This window comes from Clupea harengus, chromosome 4 (genome assembly GCF_900700415.2).
Source record: "Clupea harengus chromosome 4, Ch_v2.0.2, whole genome shotgun sequence".
NCBI classification, from domain to species: Eukaryota; Metazoa; Chordata; class Actinopteri; order Clupeiformes; family Clupeidae; genus Clupea; species Clupea harengus.
In genome coordinates this window covers 9,383,045-9,403,129 of record NC_045155.1, presented here as the reverse complement: position 1 = coordinate 9,403,129, position 20,085 = coordinate 9,383,045, and the positions used below count along the sequence as shown (strand labels likewise).

Genomic DNA, 20,085 nt, shown 5'->3' with positions numbered 1-20,085 from the left:
ATAACCAAATGGTATATATAGATAAGTAAATTATGGCTCTTAAAACTTATTAGGCTGTATAATTTACAAATAACCTGGTCACTCATCAATATCTTCCAGACAATGACAAGAAAATACAGTATATAGAGGTACTTGTTGGTCAACATTTATTGAAAAATATTATTTTTATATTGACAACTCATGACTTGCTTCAGAAATTCGATGGCAAAAGCAAAATGTCTTTGACACATCTTCAGGAAGACTAAAAGTCATTTTAATGACACTGGTTGCAACTTTGGAAAAACAACAAATATAAGGAAGAATCTGTTTGTATGGCTCCTGTGCTTCCATTAATAGTCCACATACATGTACTTTCATTTTTAACACATTAGCATTGCTTCACTGATTTCATTATTTATTATTAGATATAAGTTTATAAAACCCTAATAAGGGGTCAATTAAGCACTTTCACCACCATATGCAACCATGCACAAACCAACATGCCAGATTCAGCTACGTTTCCTTAATAAAGTCTCTAAATGGCTAAAACTCCTGCTTTCCACCCCAACACAGAGGAGTGTGAGTGTGTGTGTCTGTGTGTGTGGTGAGAAAGTCAGTTGGCACGTGAGTTCTCTGTAAACATTAGCTCTCTTCTGATGACCCGTCTGCTGGCCTTCAATGCTGAGTGGATCAGGCCGAGACTCCGGCATTGTAACATTTACGCTTCTGCCTGAGGTCCTCTCTGTGTTCAAAGGTACACTCCAGTACTAATGGGGTTTTTGAGTTCTACGCCAAGCACTCCACTGATTACAGCCACAGAACTACAAATGTTGTATGTAGAATGCAAATGCCAAAATTTTTCCAAAATGCCCGCTCATAAAGTAATGTATGTGGATACATACTTACATACTAAATACATACATACTTACACTTGCTCACTTCTTTCAGTCTGCATGCAACTAAAGCTACTCTAGTGATGTAGCAGTGTGTGGTCCAGTCCAGTCACTTTATTTGCACTGAAAATAAAACACCACTTCCATTAACAGCACATTTTCTGTTCAGGAAAAGTCAGGGATTACATGTAGCTGGAGTGCACCTTTAAAACCTCAATGAAGCCAGGGATTGATGGTAACCATGCAACTAGGGTGTGAGTCATAGCTAACTTTGGAGTTCTACAGATCATGTCCAAAACATCTCAACCCCAGACCTACATTAAGAATAATGCCTTGCAAGCCTGGTTGTATTGAACTGGATGCCAGCTTTGCCAAGACCACCACTCCAATTAGACCCACTCCCATCCCAGTGTCACTCCAATATCCTTGGCTTGGTTGAGAGATCTGTTCTGTTGACCTCCACCTTCCTCTTGACCCCTGCCTCCATGGGATAAAGCATGGAGTAGCTGCAGACTCATTATTGCACATAGCATCATTTAAAAACAAATGAATAAAATAGAAGCCTGGAACTGAACTTTAGGAAACACAAGAAAGTGAAATATCTTATAAAGGTAAAAATGGACACCACAAAGCCAGTACACAGTGTCCATTTGTGTTCATGTGGTATAGTGCATATACTGGTGGTATAGTAATTCCATTCAATTCCTCTCTCCCTCCCTCCCTTTCTTCTTAATATCTCTTCCTTTGCCTTGATCTCTCTCCATTTCCATTCCCTTCACCCCCCTCCACTGGCCAGCTACCCAGATGTTCTACACCTCTATGGTTTTGAAGTAGAGTCTGGAGTAGATGTTGTCCAGCTGGCTGTGCAGGGCGTGGAAGGATGGACGCTTGGAGGGCTCCGGGTTCCAGCACTCCAGCATGATGCGATAAATGTTAGGTGGGCACTTGGGCGGACTGGGTAACCGGTACCCCGATGCCAGGATCTCCAGCACCTCCTTATTACTCTTCCCTGAATGTGTTGATGTGTGTGTGTGTGTGTGTGTGTGTGTGTGTGTGTGTGTGTGTGTGTGTGTGTGTGTGTGTGTGTGTGTGTATGGGAGTGGGAGAGAAAGTGAGATGGGCAGAAAAAGGGAAAGACAGAGATGGGAGTGACACCAAAACACATTAGTGAAAGAGGAAGAGAGAGGGACTTGATGCTTCCTCTGGAATTAAATTTCATCAGACAGAAAATGCCACAATCAGCAATGCACACACACACACACACACACACACAAATGCACTCTTGATGGTTGCACGCACACACACACACACACACACACACACACACACACACACACTGACCATCATATGGCATCTTCCCTCGTGACATCATCTCGTAGAGTAGCACGCCGAAGGACCAGACGTCTGATTTGACGGAGAAGCGCTGGTAAAGGGCCGCCTCGGGGGCCGTCCAGCGCACAGGAATCTTTGTGCTTCTGCTGGCTGTGTACACACTGTCCTGCAAATCAGCAGCATGGAGGAGCTTTAACATGGGCATCCTATCCCTTAGCACCACTAAGTCTAGCGATCAGCATGACAAGAACAATAACTAACTACTAGACTGAAAAATGGCATTAGAGCAGTAGAAAACCTCTTCTTAGGATGGGGCTTCAGATGAGGTCTGCATTAGTCTATCATGGCAGACATTTCATTTTATTAATAATAATAATAATAAATGTTATTTATATAGCGCCTTTCTAAAACCCAAGGTTGCTTTACATGGCGACAAGTCCTATACAGCAACCATAGCTATACAACATAATTGTCAAGGAAGACAGCATAACAAAGAACCGCAACAATACAGGAAAAGTGGAGAGAGAACATCAGAACGTAAATAACAGGGAGTGTAGGACTATGAGTAGTGTAAGGCGAATAGATGTATTTTCAGTTGTGCTTTGAATAAGATGATGCTGGTGCAGTCATTGAGATGTAGTAGGGCGTTCCAGAGTTTGGGGCCCATGGATACCACAATGTCAAGATAGAGATCTGTGTGTTTGTAGATCGTGGTTTTGAGGCCTACAGTGCCCTCCAGAATTATTGGCACCCTTAGTGAATATGAGCAAAACAGGCTATGAAAAAAAGTCTTTGCTGTTTATCCTTTTGGTCTTTCACTCAAAATATTCACAAAAATATTACATTTTCATTGAAGTCAAATTATTGAAAGATAATGTTTTCTTTGACATTTATTAAATATTTTTCTCCAAAACATGTGTGCCACAATGTTTGCCACCCCTAGAAAATCTAATAATTAAAATCTAACTGAAGTATATTTTCAGTCATGTTTTAAATTTTTAAGTTCACCTGTTTGATTAGGAACTCTTAAGTGGTCAACCGTGACTTCACTGGGGTATAAATATAAGGTGACACAGGCCAAATTCCCTTAGTCATTCATCACTATAGGAAAGACCCAAGAACACAGTGATGATGTGCGACGAAAAGTTGTTGAGCGGCACAAATCAAGAAAATCTCAAAACAGTTGAAAATACCCATTTCCACTATCATAACAATAATTAAGAAGTTTAAAGCGACAGGAGATGTTAAGAATAAGCCTGGAAGAGGACGTGTGTGTACATTGACCCCACGCACCGTGAGGAGGATGGTTCGACTGGCAAAAGAATCTCCCAAGGATCACAGCTGGAGAATTGCAGAGGTTAGTTGAGTCTTGGGGTCAGAAAGTCTCCAAAACTACCATCAGACACCACCTATATCTTCACAAGTTGTTTGGGAGGGTTGCTAGAAAAAAACCTCTACTGTCATTCAACAACAAACTAAAGCACCTACAGTTTGCCAAATGTTACTTGGACTTTCAATGGGACCGGGTTATATGGTCAGATGAGACCAAAATAGAGCTTTTTGGCCACAAACATCAAAGGGAGGTTTGGCGTAGACAGAAAGATAGCCATACAGAAAAGCACATCATACCCAGTGTGAAGTATGGTGGCGGATCTTTGATGTTGTGGGGCTGTTTTTCTTCCAAAGGCCCTAGACATCTTGTTAGGATACATGGTATCATGGACTCCATCAAATACCAGCAGATATTAAATGAAAACCTAACAGCCTCTGCCAGGAAGCTTAAAATGGGGCGTGGTTGGACCTTCCAGCAAGACAATCATCCGAAGCACACCTCAAAATCTACAGAAAAATGGTTCACCGACCGCAGAATAAAGGTTTTGCCATGGCCATCACAGTCCCCCCACCTAAACCCCATTTAAAATCTGTGGGATGAGCTGAAGAGGAGAGATCACAAGCGTCAACCTCGGAATCTTAAGGATCTGGAGAGATACTGTATAGAGGAATGGTCTCAGATCCCGTGCCATGTGTTCACCAACCTCATCACGCATTATAGGAGAAGACTCAGCTGTTATCTTGACAAAGGGAGGCTACACAAAATATTTAATTAAGGGGTGTCAATAATTGTGGCACACATATTTGTGAGAATGTTTTTTTTTTTCATGATAAAAATGTAATGTTTCTTTCAATGTTACTTCAATTAAAGGTTAGATTTTTGTGAATATTTTGAATGAAAGATCATGAGGATAAACAATAAAGAAATGTTTTCGCATCTCGTTTTGCTCATTTTTACTTAAGGGGGCCAATCATTCTGGAGGGTGCCGTATCAGTAGGACTTCAGTTTTGTAAATGTTAAAGTAACACTATGGAGTTTATGTAGCCGCCAGCTAGGGGGCTATTTTCTGCTGGACTATTCAGTAACTTATTTGCTGTCTTGCTTTGTCTTGTGTTGCACTTGCTTGATGTTTGACTGTGTTAGAAAGTTGTTGGCAAGCTAGCCAACATAGCTATCACAATAACATTACATAGAAGCCGACGCAAGAGCAGATATTATTCCACTGCCATTTAGTCAGCAATTCTGACAAAGAAGTGAGAACACAGAAGCTTATAGGTCTGGCATCCTTGGCCTCTGGCCGTCTAGCAATTAACTGAAGGAATCCTTTGATTCTTGACCCTGGATGACTGAGGTGTTTTCCTTCCCAGCCGGACTAAAGACTTGGCACTGCCCCAGCCTTTCCTATTCCTTCCAGTAAGTATCACCTTTATGATGCGGGCCAGACCAAAGTCGGCAACTTTGCAGATGAGGTCTTCCCCGACCAGGATGTTTCTAGCGGCCAGGTCACGGTGAACAATGTGCCGGTCCTCCAGGTAGGCCATGCCCTCTGCCACCTGACTGGCCATGTAGATGAGGTGGGCTGAGGTCAGTATCTGACCCTCGGGGGCTGAAAGCAGACAGCAGACAAGATGAAGGCTGTTAGCAATTGCACTGTAAGACTGACCGGTGTCTGCCATAAAAGATCAGAGATAATGAAGAATAAGAGGTCATACATGATATAGTTAATGTGGTAAATTAAATACACATTAACTGATATGATGAACAGCATTGTTAGATATTTATACCGGCAGTAATATATGATGGGTGATGTACCTGACCTAATTACAGATCTCATATTTCCCTTTTTTCTAACCACTAGAGGCTTTTTGGTTTATGGATTATTAATACATTAAACTATGACAGGCATCTCAGGCAGAAAAGTGGACACCAGGCACATACAAACAGGACTGGCAAATGGGGCAAAGCGCGTATTGGAGATTGCTGGCTGATGTCAGTAGACAACTTCAAGTTCCTCAATATTTTTGTGTCTGCTATGAGATCAGACATGGTGTGGGCTACAAACAGCGCATGTGTTGCGGCTGTCTCCAGCCAGTTGTGCTTTATTGTTGTAGCTATGGTTGGGTAGTTGTCATATTGGTTAGGTTGCTGGCTATGAATACTTGCATGTGATAGTGACAGGACTGGCCGCTGTGGGAAGTCCCTAACCAATAGCAAGGAATTGAACATCTTTTCCTGTGTATAACTAAAACTGGTTTCAGCTCTTATGCTTTTCCATGGGGTCTCATGAGTGACTCATCTCACTCATCCTCTTATGCAGCACTGTGTTTCTTAATCATTTACAGAAGCTGCTCAAGACAGTACAAAATCCACCTACTTTGCCAAAGACTAAATTGTGCAAGGTGGAGACAGACATAAATCATCGTAATGGGGGTCAAAGCCTACAGTAGCTGAGGGCCTACACATATTTAACCATTGCTGTTAATTTCAACCTAATCACAGGGAGGCAGTGAGACAGAGGATGAACAGCCACCAATCATTTACTCCAGTTACATATTTGTTTGTGTTAAAGAGAGGGTATTAGCGTATTAAAAAAATGTCTTAGATCAATATGTGGTGGTCAAATAAGTCATCTACAAGCACTTAAACACAAGTGCTCCCAAATCATTTATAGATACAACTGCCTCCCCCACCCACCAGTTCTCCCAGAACAGAGCCACATTGTGGAGAGTGACATTGAGAGAGAGAGAGAGAGAGAGAGAGAGAGAGAGAGAGAGAGAAAGAAAGAGAGAGAGAGAGAGAAAGAAAGAAAGAGACAGAGAGATATTTGATTAGATTATATAGAAGTTGTTTTGTACTCACTGGCCAGGTAGGACTTCAGGCTGCCCTTGCTCATGAGCTCGGTGACAATGTAGACGGGCTCTCCGCGAGAGCACATGGCCAGCAGCTTGATGAGTTTAGGGTGGTGCAGGTTCTTCAGGGCGTGCACCTCCTTTATGAACTCATCCTGCTTGGTGTCCTCTGGCCAGCACAGACAAGGAGAGGGATCAGTCAGACCAAAAGTAAACGCACGGATTTATCCAACCATTGTGATTCTAACTAATAGTCCATTCAACAATTTTGAAACTAGGGTTTATTGAGCCAGGGGAAAATGTACAAGACTTCTTTATGTGACCAGGAACTGATAGTCATGAAAAAACAGAGCATGTTTGCAAAACCACAGGAAACTACCAAAAAAAGCACAGCAGTGACCAGAGCGTGCATTCATCACTGACACAGCTGTGCGTCTTCTGTCGCCCTTTCTGCTAAGTTTCAGGCCCCTAAAATGGCCACCTGTTATTCCAAGTGGAGGTTCAGTTCAACAACTAAAACAAGACATCCTATGGGCGTGTATCCATTTAATGTTATGGTTGGACGGATGAAAGAAGACAAGTTACAGGAGAGTGTCATCATATCTCATGGACAGATTGCCGCTTTCTCATTTCAGGTCATTTTAGCGCAAGCTGTGCAACTGAATCAGTTCGCTGGCATCGCATTCAAGGAAAAGGAGAACAAAGATGTACTTTTCTTTCAACAGGGCTAACTTCCTCTCTTCTGAAAAGCCTGTCTGTCAGCTGCCTTGGTCTAACTTGGGTAAAGGGGCATGGAGCAGCCAGGTGGCACCCATAGTGGTGGTTCTTGCTGCAGGCGACATTTTACTCCAATTTACTAAGGCACCAACATCAGTGGAAGGCACACAAATTCATAACAGAGGGTTCTCTCGCATAGGGCTGGGTTCCCCAGCCATAATCCAGCATGGGATTGGAAATGCAGGGGACACTAAACGTTTTCACCTAAAATGCCCATATTGCGGATAAATCAGGCCTGTCCCACTTATGATTGATGCTGCATACATTCATAGAACAAGCGCTGTAGTTTCCCATTTGTGGCCTATGTGCAGAGTTCCGGGAGGGTGAGCAGAATTCAGCAGAATGTGGCTATGCACTGAAAACACTATTCAGTGGGGAAAAGCACATCACAAACATTTGTGCTCTTTCTTGCTAAATTCATCCTAAACAGAGGAATAGGAATCTAAATAAGAATGTGGGTTCTATAGCATAGAAATGCTGTATTTTACATATCATGAATGAACAGGATAGATATAACAGGCATGGTTGTGATCAGCAAGCCCTGCACAGAATGAAATGCCAACATCCAACATTTGAACTTCCTTCCCAGGTACTTCTACTCCTATACCTACCTTGCTTTAACATCTTGATGGCCACCTTCTGGTTTTTGCTGCTCCATGTTGCCTCCCACACCTCTCCGAAGTGCCCCTCCCCTAACTTCCTCTGCAGCTTGAACTCCTCCCGAGGCCGCTCCCATGGCTCCATGTCGAACAGCTCTCGCTAGAAACCAGAGAGACGTGGTTATAGCCCGCAGCACCATGGCTGCAGCACGGAAACATTCAAACAGTCATTTTCAGGAAGAGTCTATTCTTTACCTGTTAATCCCATATTTTGACTGCTCTCCGTTACAGGGTTACACAAACACACACAACTGATTTCACATATACTTCAGTTTGTTACTGTACGTGTCAGTTACGCATGATTAATACACCTTGAGCAAAGGTCATTACAGATAGAGATAGGACATATATCTATGTTGAAGGGTTGAGCTCTTGTGTGTATAGATTGCACAGTAAGGAGGAAGGGCAAAGGGGATATTTACAGTGTCAGCAAAGGTAAAGGTGAGGTTATCACAGATAAGAAACATGCATTCAGCATAATAATGGCTAAGGGGGATCAAATGGACCAGCGCTGAAGGGGTTACAGTCAAAGAACATTTACTCGCTGTGCGTCTGTGTGTACGACACATATTTAAACAAAGGGCCACAACAAGCACAGGGCCACAAAATGTTGGGAAGACATCTGGAAATTTATTTAAAAAGAGTGAAGTACTGAAAATTGAAATAGCCTTGTACTAAAAATAAGTGTTAGAAATACGTTACAAATATTTTGTTTGCTGAAGAAGGTTGTGAAATGTTCCCATCATTTTAAAAAGTGCACAACAGAGTACAAACTATGCATTGTTTAAAAAAAAGTACATTAGCATTTGTATGCATATTGTGCATGTCATACAAAACTATTATTTTTTCAAAGTGCATCTCAAAAGCTTACTAATAGAGAAATGATTGGACTTGATCATAATGGAAAGGTCTTGTGGAACATTATATACAATCAATTTCAATGCGTAATTTCCATAACCTTAAACATCTACCACAAATCTGAAGTGTTTTAAAAAATGAATTAGCCCATACTTCCCCCAAATTCCCTCATATAAAACATTTCAAATGCCATACAGACAAAAATCACATATGAAATTAAATGCTAGAAATGATTAGGCACGAAACACAATCAGCTGCATAATTTATGCAACAGTAAGTGATAAAGAGGATGAAACTATATATATATATATATATATGTGTGTGTGTGTGTGTGTGTGTGTGTGTGTGTGTCTGAGGAACACTCTGTCCACTCTCTCAGTGACTTAGTCTTAGCGACTCCGCTGGAAAGGAAGAGAGAAGAGTCTGGAGTCACGACGAGGCCTTGAGCCAAATTACATAAATAAATAAAAACCAGAGTGATCAATAAAAACATTGGGAGGGGGACAGCTGCATGGTTCTAGCCTAACATGGCCGCCTTGACCCCAAAATAAAAGACAAACAAAAATGTATGCTAGAGTAAAAGTGTTTTCCCTTACATTTAGGTCTTATAGCCATAATTTCCCTACATGTCCATAACATACACACCATATATGGATCATATACATGTCGATACACATGTATAATACTGCCATACACGTGGGTAGAGCTGTGCTTAGAGACAGCTTTTTTTGGCCATACCTGTTGAACACATGGCTGCTCCAGGGGGCAACCCAGACCCTTGCTGTTGGTCTGGTAATACCGAATGAGCTCATCCAGAGTGGCAAAGGAGATCTTCTCAGACACAAAGTAGGCGCCGATCACCGACCGACGGATACGATAATGATAGACTTGACCTTCATTTCTGCCTGTTGGGGGATAAAATCATAAAATGTAGCACATTTGTGGGTGTTGATTGATATGGCATGTGAAGGGAGGTGTATATTTATCGGCATCCTTCCCACCACAGCTGGTTTAGTACGCCCCCCCCCCCCCCCCCATGATGATTAACTGATTTTCTACCTCCCTCTAGTGGAGAAACAGATCTGCTGTGGTGAATCACATGTGAGCACCTAACCTCCTAAGGAGCTGTAATACGCTCATTGTTCTTGCATCTTCCTGTCAGTTTTATCAAATACAATAATTCACTGGTTTACCAATGTCAACCAACAACACTCATTCACACTACATTCTGAGGTGGCATTTTTAAAATACACACGGCTCTTCTACAGGACCACTCCTTGCTCATCGTAGTGAGACTGGGCTTAACAATGTGAGAATGGCTGGTGAATGGAGGCCCGGGTGACCTACATTTCTGAAAGAGCGGAAAATGAGAGTGCGGGATATGGGGCAGTAGAATAAATGCCAGGGAGAGCGGAGATGGGAGGTTCACAGCGGAAGAGAATCACTGGGATCTAAGGGCAATGGAGGAAAAAGGGGAAAAACCATTGAGGAGGAGATGTAGCTCACAAGATGGGTACTGCAGAGGGGCAGAGAGGAGATGCAAGGATGGAGAGAGGAGAGAGAGGGAGGAGTAAGCAATACTGATGTGTATTAGAACACAGTACCATTCAGATAGAGAATGCGTCAGTGAAGAATTAAGAGAGGAAGAGAGAGAAATGCAATGAACTGCGTAAATGAGGCGAGAGAATACAAAGGCTCTAGAGTGTTATGCTAAAGCAGGAGACAGTATGGTAACGGCTTCTTCAATGATCAGTTCTGATGTCGGCCCCAACCCCAGTGTGATACACGCCAAGAAAAACAAAGAGATGGAGATGATGACAATTTAGAGATGAGAGAGGATCACTCACCTGAGATGGTGTATTCGTCGCTGTGGCTCTCACTGATGCGCACCAGGAAAGAGCCGTTCTTGTTTTGTGGGGCCAGGAGAAGCTGCTCAGCCTTCTGCCTGTTGATGTTCCCGTAGTACCATCTTCAGGCATAGGCACACATGCAGAGAGGGACAAGAACAGCCTTAGACACACAGAGATATATGCAAACACACACACACCCAAAGGCACAAGCGCAACCTTAGATGCCATCAGTTGATAGTGAATATTGTTATTTCGCAAAGATCCTCTACTAAATTCATATGTATTAATCCATTCTTAGTGTTGAGAGTCCCTTTGAATCATGTGTCTAAGATTCCACATGTAAATTCAGTGATTAACTTACTGCTTCTAATGGAGCTGCTTAAGCTGATAACAATGTTCCATGCTGAACATGTTATTTGATCTGGCTGATATTCTGATAGTCTGCATATTATATAAGTCTCTACTCCCAGTGCAATGTGGTGCCATGGCACATAACTCTGTCCCAAACAGAAAATATTGTCCCAAATAGGGTTTCCTTAATGCGTTCCTTAAGGCAACTATAAGAGGGTGTTCACAGTAAGGCTATCCTTTAAGTGGCCATTGCACAATAATTAAAAAAACGCACAACAATGTTGTGCTGCTGTGCATTCTTTTAGATTCAGCTTGCCACTGTCTTGCTGAGCAACATGAAAAACCTTTGGAAACCTGGGTGAACAACCTGATATTACCTGTGTAGAGAGTAAATATGGGTGTGGCTTAAAGCTCACGCACACACCCCTATTTTTTGCAGTCTCCATGACTCAAGTTTCGCTGAAACTGCAAGATGCAGGTAAGGTTTTCAAGCCCATGACCAGCTCTCTGCTTACACTTGGCATCTTAGACTGATTTCTGTGACCCCTGTCAGACAATAGTGCAATTTTGAAATGATACCCAGAAACATAGTCCTGACATCTTTGTAGTGCAACACAATGGTATATTATAAGATGTACGAGCATTCAAGGAAAGATGCATGGCTGGCAATCAAGTAGCCTTCCCTCTCCAATATAATATTACAAAAAACACAGCCTGCCTCAAATAAACAGAGCAACTTTGCATGTAGTAAACTTGAAACCGTGGCTGGTCTTTGCTGAACCCCTAATTTACTATAAGTAGCCTACTCTTCAGATTGGGCAACACTTTGAATAGGAACTGAACCTTCTGTAGCATCATACTCCCTCCTCCATCCATACCAACAATAAGTGGCAGCTAAATTCAGATACTCGGCGGTAAAGAACTTTGGTGCTGCGTCTGATTTTACTACATGAATTACACAATTTGACGGTTAAGTTCTGAACGGCTGGTTTTGTTTTGGTCGATATCAATGTAGGTGACAGGTGAATTTCAAGAATAAAAGGGCAAAACACATGTCCTGAGCATTCATTGGAGACTGCAGAACATTGAAAGGAAACAGCATGGTCTCATAGGCCTACGTCAAATTACTACTCACTTGTATTTTGCAAATTCATCTTGAACCAAAGCTACATAGTTAGCCGGTAGTAATCCTGACTCCAGTGTGCCGGTAAGTTTTTTGGCAAGCACATAATCACCCCGCTTTTCGATGACCGACAGTTTGTCACCTTCTTTAACAGTGAGCTCCTCCTCGCTCCTGGCTTCGAAATCAAACAAAGCCGCATAAAGCTGCGTTGGCTTTTTCTTAGGCGCTGGTACACTGATATCACCTGAGACTGTCCGGATTTCTGCTGGCCGAGTGATGTTCGGATAATGAAATTCGGGCCATACCCAGTTCCATAACCTACTCAAACATGGCATACAAGTGCGACAACAGTCCTCCATCCCAAGCCGATACCTCGGGCTCTCGCGGCAACGGCGGGGGTATCCAGAGTATGCGTGGGCTGGACACGACGTTAAAAGTAAAAATGAATGGGGTCCCTTACAGTATCTCCTCAGATCGCTGAACGTCGCTACACAACACTACTGAAATCTCTATTCTTCGTCTTTTCGCAGAGCACCTCACAGCAGTAGGGGATCAGGTGGAACCGGTTCTGTGTTTTGATAGATCACATTCACAGAACTAAACGCGTCGTGGGAATGCGGAAACGGCATGTTGTCTGGCGGAGTAGCCTATGATTCCGACCAGCAGATCTGAGAAATACATTTCATTGAGCCTGCCCGGGAGGATACTCACTGTGGTTTGTCCTGTGAACGTCATCCTTAAAGACATAGGCAAGGACTCCCTGGGGATAACCTGCTCTTTCACTAACCACTGCAACCGTCGTCATTTTCAGAGCTGGTGGTGACGGAGGATGGTAGCCTATGTATAAGAATGTCTTTGGCGCGGCTTTTTTCCTGCGCCTCCCACCGACTCTGCACCTGTGCGTTATCATGCGTTTCATCCAGTGTAACAACTAAAAGACAAAATTCACTATCGTTGTTGTAAAATATAGCTCTAAGAAAGTCTAAAACACGAAATTCACTATCGTTGTTGTAAAATATAGCTCTAAGAAAGTCTATTAGATATGGTGTTGTAAAATGCGCAATGGTCTAACTTATTCACTTCCAGTCATTCTGTTCATTCAACACAAATTAGGCCCGATTTGTCTTGTCTGGTTTTTGCTTCCATCGTTTGTGCTTGGCACGACTGAGAAATCATTCCAGAAGACTTCTACCACTACCACTGCTCATCACTCAACTGAAAAAGAAAAGGCACAGTACATACAGGGATCTGTTTGATATATAGCACACGGTTTTTATTAGTATATTTAGCTTTGTGAGGTACAGCTTGGGAGGAAAAAAATAAGTCACAATTGGATGTAATGAAACATTTTTACCTAAGCCGTGACATCACGATGAAGAAAGCTTAATTTCAAATAATTGGATTCTTCAGTAATCAAATTGATATGTTAGGTAAAAGAGCCACCCATGCTGTTTTGCATTGAAACAAACAGAAATGGAGTTTTTCATCTTTTTTTTCCTCAATCTTTTTTTTAGTTGTTTCACATATATATTTATCAACACTTTTTTTTCTAAAGAATTTAAGTATTCAGCCACATGTACTGGAAAAAATATCCACTGTTAACACAATAAATATAAAAAAAGAATAATTATTTAATATAATTTAAATGGTATCAAAGAGGGAAATGGGCCTTCAATAAGACATTAATACACTAAAAAAAATGTTCTCATTTTCCTGAGGTTTTTATAGTCTGCTGTTTACAACATGGATTATTTGTATTTAACACTAGAAACCCTGTATGAGGGTGTGTAAATGGCTTATACATTATTCGAATAGCAGACTCCAGAGTATTGGCGAGTGGTAGGCGCCTGGCTAGTTTAAGGCCACAGCACCCAGGCTATGTTGACTGAGGCAGGAGCGTGTCTACAAGGCAAGGACATCCAGTGGCTCAACCCTGATCAGCTCAAGTCCTCATCCCATTGTGGTGTCTATGAACCAGGTTTCAGACACAGCTAGTCCCATTTCCCTTCAATGAACAAGGAATCAGATTTAAATTAAACAAACTGGGGTCATTGAGGGAAAGGAGTTGTATGCGACAAACAAATCCGAACAAACCTGATAAAAGAAGAGAGAATTTCAAAAATCTGTACATGTAAACATCACACTTCCACTGAGTCCAAAATGAAGAAGGGGAATTACAGTTTTTTTTCTTTTCACATTGGTATTAGTTACAAAATCCAAAACAGAACCCAAACTGTTGGTTTCTGGTACAGTAAGGTAAAACAGGGAAGGAAAATAAAGAAAAAAGAAAACAAAAGTAACCTACAATACCATCAAATGACGAAAGACAACAGACAATGGTTGGACAACCATTTTGCGACAGGACTGTGGCTATACACTGCCCTTGATAGAAAAATAAAAAGTTACATTTCTTTCTCCGTTGTGTATGTGTTTTCCTGTTTATCTTTTTTTTGCTGAGCTACACATCTGACCAAAGCAGACTAATTAAGAGTGTGTGTTCACTAGCAGGAGTCCAAACAAGCGACACTCCTGCATGCACCTCCTGAAATGTCAGGGTGGACAGTCCCTTCATGTACGTGTGTGTGTGTGTGTGTGTTGGCCCTGCCCTGATCAGGGCTCAGGAGATTAGATAAGCTCCACGGCTCCCTGGTGAATTTCCTCACCTGCAAAGCACACAGCAGTTTGGGTGAGGACATCTGTCCACAGTTCTCCAACATGTCTCTAGAGGGAGCACTGCTTCACTAGGAGTCCCCCCGCCCCCCCCCCCCCTTCTTAAGATGGGAAGGAGTGTGTATGTATGTATATGAGTGTGTGTGGTTTTGATGGTGTAGTTGCTGGGCCAAAATGCAAACCTCTAACTGCATTAACATCTAAACATTTTAGTCAGGTCAACGGTTTTATGTGGTGCAAATGTCATCTGTGTGCTTGGAGGGGTCTGTCCACTGATGTGCAGCAGGCATGTGACGCTCTTCAGGCAGGCTGCTATGTGTTTTGACATCCTTGTTTGGAATGTATATAGGCATACAGAGTAACGTCACTTGTGATGTTGATATTGTACAAAATATTTCTGAAAAGACCACTTACTTGCAATACAAAAAAAGTATTTATAAAATAATAATAATCGCAATAATAACCGTTACACTAATAAAAATAGAAATCAGGTTTAAAAAGGTGTCGACAGTGGGGCCAACTATTAGTCCTCCAGAGGTCCTGAAGAGTCAGAAATCTGAGTAAGAATGCTCTGATTATGGCTAAAATACTCTGCGGTCTCCAAGACACACTGTATACTATAGCTGCACACAGAAAGAGGAGTGGAAATCAAACAGTGAAGATACACCTTTCCAAGATTGTCTTCTGCCTAGATTTTTTTTTCAATGTTTGTTTCGAACAATTAGTTTTCTTGAAGTAGCTGTCTGTGAAAACGAGAAAACGGAGAACTTGAGAAAGGTACAAGTGGGAAATGAAGTGCAGGGTAGTTAAGAATGGAGTATTTAGCACGAGCGTCTTCACTAAACAATCTTGCCTCTATCGACCTCTTTTCTGTTGATTTTTTTAAACTGTCATCCCTTGTCTTTTTTTTCTTTTCTTCAAACAAACGCACAACTGTATCTGACTTTTTTTCTTTTTAAATTCCTTCTCTGTTAAACTGAAGCAGAGCTTAGTGGCATGTGAGGTTAGAGAAATTCAGCAGCAGCGCTTGACAATATAATTTCCTTAGCGGGGGAGGGTGGGGCTGGAATGAGGTTATGAGGGGTGTATGTGTAAGGGTTAAGGGTAAGGGGTTGTTGTGGGGGGGTCCATCCATCACTCTGAGCCAAGCTTCCCTAAAGCACCAGTCGAAGAGAAGGCAGCATTCAAAACCCTGCCTCCCTGTCTCCCCTTAGCCTAATCCATCACTCGCCATAACTGACATTACAAGGGCAGGCTCTGGTGTGAAGAGACAAAGAGGGATGGTGAGAGACTATATGTATGTATGAATACCTGTGCTTGTGAGTGTGAGTATGAGTGTGTGTATCAGGGAGAGTGGGAGACGGACTGTCTGACAAGGGACACAGAGAGCCTGTACATTTGTGTGTGTGTGTAAGCGTGTAAGAGAACACTATGAGAGACTAGGACAGAGATAATTGGAAAGTGACAGTGTATGTAGGGGGTTAATTCAGAGCTCATGAATACCATGAGACTCAGCAGTATACAACACCAGGGACTGCCCTCTGATGTGCATCAAACAACAGGAGGATTGACTATGAAATCAATCTCTTATTTTTCTCTCCCCCCCCATGTCTGGCTATCTTCCTTACTCCTCCCATGGTGCATTGCACTGCACAGTTGCGATAGAGACCCGAGGGAGAGGCAGATACTGCTGAGACAGAGCAAGGGATGGAGCCACCACAAGGAAACGAGAGCGAGAGTCAAAAGACAGAAGAGAGAAGAAAGATGATTCAGTGGCCACTGTGCTCACACTGACAGGGGGACAAGGTGAGAGACGAGAGGAAGAAGGGGGAGAGAGAGAGAGAGAGAGAGAGAGAGAGAGAACACAGTGAGGTGTAGCCTCGGACTGGTCTTTTTTGCATATTTTCTTCATTTTCTCAGTCATTTTTAACCAACAGCATTTTAGAATAGACAGCTCCCACACATTTCCACTGTGTACATTTACCCATACCACTTTTCATAAATAAAATATATTACATTTTCTCGTCTCAATTCTCCAAAATGTGTTGCCGTGGGGTTGAGAAATGCCTATGCAGGGAACGGAAGGGGTGTTAACTCTGTGGCGCGAGGCTTTCAGTCACAGGGCTCAGTGGGCGCTCGCAATGTCACAGCCCTCGGCACACGTGACCCCTCGAGTCCACATGAACTCTCACACATTCAGTCACACTCATTTGCGAGTTGTCTTAACAGAACCCAGACCCCGCGCCCTGTGGCAGAAGGTAAGTGCGATCACACCTGAGCCACCCCCTTGCGTGGGTTAAGCTGACTGCTGCCAGTGACCAGGAATGCTATGATTATCGACTGCATTGCCACACTCCTTCCCTCAGCAGGGCCCTGCCAACACTGGTGTGAGATGGAGATGGGAGAATTCTACCTTACCCATCCTCCGAATGAACGGAGAACCAACCACCCACCCTCAATTACCTGGCACAGGGCTTCTGTGATGTATTCTGTGTGCAAAAGGGAGCAAAGATTACAGTGATGTGACAGCAAACCCTTAGAAGTCAGACTGTCCTTGAGAAGAAAAACAAAGGGAAAACCAGACTAACAAAATGGAAAAGAACAAACAAAAGTTTTGCATTTCATTCATTTTAGGTCAGAGATCATATCAAGTACCCCTCCTGGAGGCTGAGGTGATGGGCCCAGAGGAGTATCCCTGACCCCCAGTGGAATGGGGGGGAGGGGACCTCAGGAGCTAAGCTCACGTCAGTGTCACAATATTCTCTCTCACAGCAAAGAAATGAGGATAAGCGAGAGAGAGAGACTGGGAGTAAAGGTAAACAGCCCTGTGAAACCAACACAAGAATGCAAACTCACATTACAAGCCACGAAAATAGAAATTTCACCAAAAAAAAACAACAGTAAAAAAATGTAGACGGCAGTTTTTTTTTTTTTTTTTTTTTTTTTTTAAGTAGTCAGAGTTTTTTCTTCTTTCAAGTCTCTCATCAGTTTCTCTGCGGCTATTACAGTTTCAACAGTTTCTCCTCCCACGTCTGCCTCTTCATGGATTTGGTCTTGAGGTGGTCTGGTTGTGCAGCAGGCTGGCGATCCTGACTTCTTCTTGAGGTTTCAGGTCTGTGGCAAAATAGAGTCCAGTCCATAGCAGCAGCATGGATTAATGGCCATTTGTTTTAAAGAAAAGAAAAAGTTGAGTCAACAGATATAAAGACTAGCGACAGATGACTTTGCCCCCCACCCCCCCCGGAACTGAGTAGAGGAGAGGTTAGAAGAGAGGAGGGGTGGCAGAGGTATCAGGAAAGGAGGAAAAAAAGCAAGAAGCGATGAGCCAAAGCCCAGGAGAGGATGCAGTGCGCCACGCTGCGGACGGAGAGATTTGGCATCCAAGGTTACGGGGCGGTCCGACCCATCCGCTCATGTGGAGAGCCATATGCTGTGCTGGGCCCGCTATGGCAAGTGCAATGGTCCCACAGACAACACAAGTCTTTGAGATGAAGATGGGGTAAGGACGGGGGGAGGGAGTGGATGGATGATGTTGGGTTACCGTGGCGATGAAGAGGTTGGGAACATCACAAACTTTCCAGTGGTAGTCAAGTCACTTCAGCTAAAAAAATGATGCAGATATTTACACACACGAACGACATGGAAACGCTGTTGGACCAAACCCTTCGGCATGGAAATGCTGTTGGACCAAACCCTTCGGCGAGAATCTCCCGTTTCCTCCACTTGAGGCTGTAAAAGCAGCTCTGGTGAAGTCAGTCAGGAGTCGAGAACACAGAAGACCCGGCAGATCTGAGGTATTTTTTTTTCCCAAGGGTGGGTGGGGGGTGTGGGGAGGAGTCGGGGTGGTAGCAATGGCATCTCCTTATGCATAAGATAAGCGATCATCCCCAGGGAGAGAGCTGGGGAGGAGAGGGCGAGGTCCGGAGAAGTAGGGGGAAAGTGCTTTAGGACACAGAGAGCGTTTATTTACAGCAGGTACGTAAGTCTCTCACTCTCTCCTTTCATTTGCTTCCATACACACACACACACACACACACACACACACACACGCACGCAGGCACACGTAAAGAAGAAAGAAAACAAACAAACAAACAAACAAAAAAAAGACACATTAAACAAAAGAAATGATTTATACTTTCCAGTTAGACTCATTTGTCATTAAGCAAAGTGTTTTAGTTGGTAATGCGAGGAGTCTTTTGTAAGGGGGGTCTCTCGAAGAGAGAGATGAAGAGAGGTGTCCTGTAAATCTCACTGGCGTTATGTATATAGTGTCCCGCAGCAGGGCCCACATCACTCACCCACATGGGTCGGGGGCACTGGGGGGTGGGGGGCGTTGGGGATTGTTGCCCACTACACCTCTCTCTCTTTTCAGTCTTTTTTTTTCTTTCTTAGCTCCCCATCTGACCATGCTCTCTCAAGGTAGGGTCGTCTCTCTCTTCACTCATCCTTCTTTCTGCTCTCTGATTCTTTTCTGCCTCCATCTATTTTGGGCTGACGGCTTAAGAGTCATTGGTGCAGAACTGCAGAGAGCCCCCCTGACAGCTCTGGGGAATAGGAGAGGGGGGTTGAGGGGGAGGGCCAGGATCCAAGTCAGAGCAAGAGAGGAGCTGCGGGGGCAGTGTGATAGAGTTGGGGAGAGCGAGAGAGAAAAGAGCAAAGAGAGAGAGAGAGAGAGAGAGCGAGCGAGAGAGAGGTGGACGGATAAGTGTGTGGGCGCTCGTCCCCAGCTCAGTTCTGCTGCAGGATGAGGTTCTCCAGCTCGTCAGCTGAGCGCAGCAGAAAGGCGGCGGACTCGCGGTAGCCGGCGATCAGCTGCCGCACGGCCGTGATCTCGGTGGGGCTGAGCTGGGCCGAGGCACCGCCGCCGGCTCCGCCGCTGCTGCCGTTGCGCACGTGGCTGTTGGCGTGGCTGTTGGAGCTGGACGAGGAGGAGGAGCTGGACACCAGCGACTTCATGCTGAGGTCAGTGGGGCCTGGGAGACACAGACAATACATGCAGTTTTATAGGACTTGTAGGGAAGACACAAGTTTGTGTCTAGATCCCTGCATAAGGCAAATTAGAATAAAATGAAAAACTAAAAAAAAAAAACAGTAGCCTATCCATCCAACATACATAACGTATGCATCAAATGTAAATTTTGCTACTTCTAATACAAAACACACTTTTCACCAATGAATTTTGAGCTGTTTATAGGCAAGAGTATGTGCCAGAAATAACCTAGTGCAATGCAAACGAGTAAAAAAAAAGAGAAATAAACCCTTCCCCTAATTTAGTGTTTTTTTCTGATTTCAAAATGTAGTGTGGTGTGGTGAAATGATTAGATGGCACCACGATACTGATATGGCAACATGTAACACACACACACACACACACACACACACACACACACACACACACACATATATATATA

The 20,085-nt window shown here is 43.4% G+C and overlaps 2 protein-coding genes across 2 annotated transcripts in view; both read right to left on the bottom strand.

The window, feature by feature from the left end:
- Positions 1–123: 123 nt before the first annotated feature.
- srms (src-related kinase lacking C-terminal regulatory tyrosine and N-terminal myristylation sites) lies at positions 124–14,764 on the bottom strand. The gene is made up of 8 exons (XM_012834994.3): positions 12,017–14,764; positions 10,528–10,649; positions 9,419–9,585; positions 7,775–7,922; positions 6,397–6,555; positions 4,962–5,143; positions 2,214–2,370; positions 124–1,881 (listed from the first exon to the last, which is right to left on the bottom strand). Exons 1-8 carry the CDS (start codon positions 12,361–12,363, stop codon positions 1,682–1,684), a joined length of 1,482 nt encoding a protein of 493 aa, XP_012690448.1. The 5' UTR covers positions 12,364–14,764; the 3' UTR covers positions 124–1,681.
- An 862-nt stretch (positions 14,765–15,626) lies between these two features.
- nol4lb (nucleolar protein 4-like b) overlaps positions 15,627–20,085 on the bottom strand; it is an 85,319-nt gene continuing 80,860 nt past the window's right edge. The window contains exon 12 of the mRNA XM_012834946.3: positions 15,627–19,647. Coding sequence (XP_012690400.2) covers positions 19,403–19,647 — 245 coding nt within the window. The 3' untranslated portion in view covers positions 15,627–19,402. The remainder of the gene's footprint in view (positions 19,648–20,085) is intronic.

Excerpts from the sequence above, each read along its gene's own strand:
- srms (XM_012834994.3), bottom strand. The coding sequence starts at position 12,363 with ATGGAGGACTGTTGTCGCACTTGTATGCCATGTTTGAGTAGGTTATGG. Across the intron at positions 6,556-7,774 it reads CATCAAGATGTTAAAGCAAG|AGGACACCAAGCAGGATGAG; the intron begins GTAGGTATAGGA and ends TGTGCTGGCCAG. Across the intron at positions 5,144-6,396 it reads CCTGAAGTCCTACCTGGCCA|CCCCCGAGGGTCAGATACTG; the intron begins GTGAGTACAAAA and ends GTCTGCTTTCAG.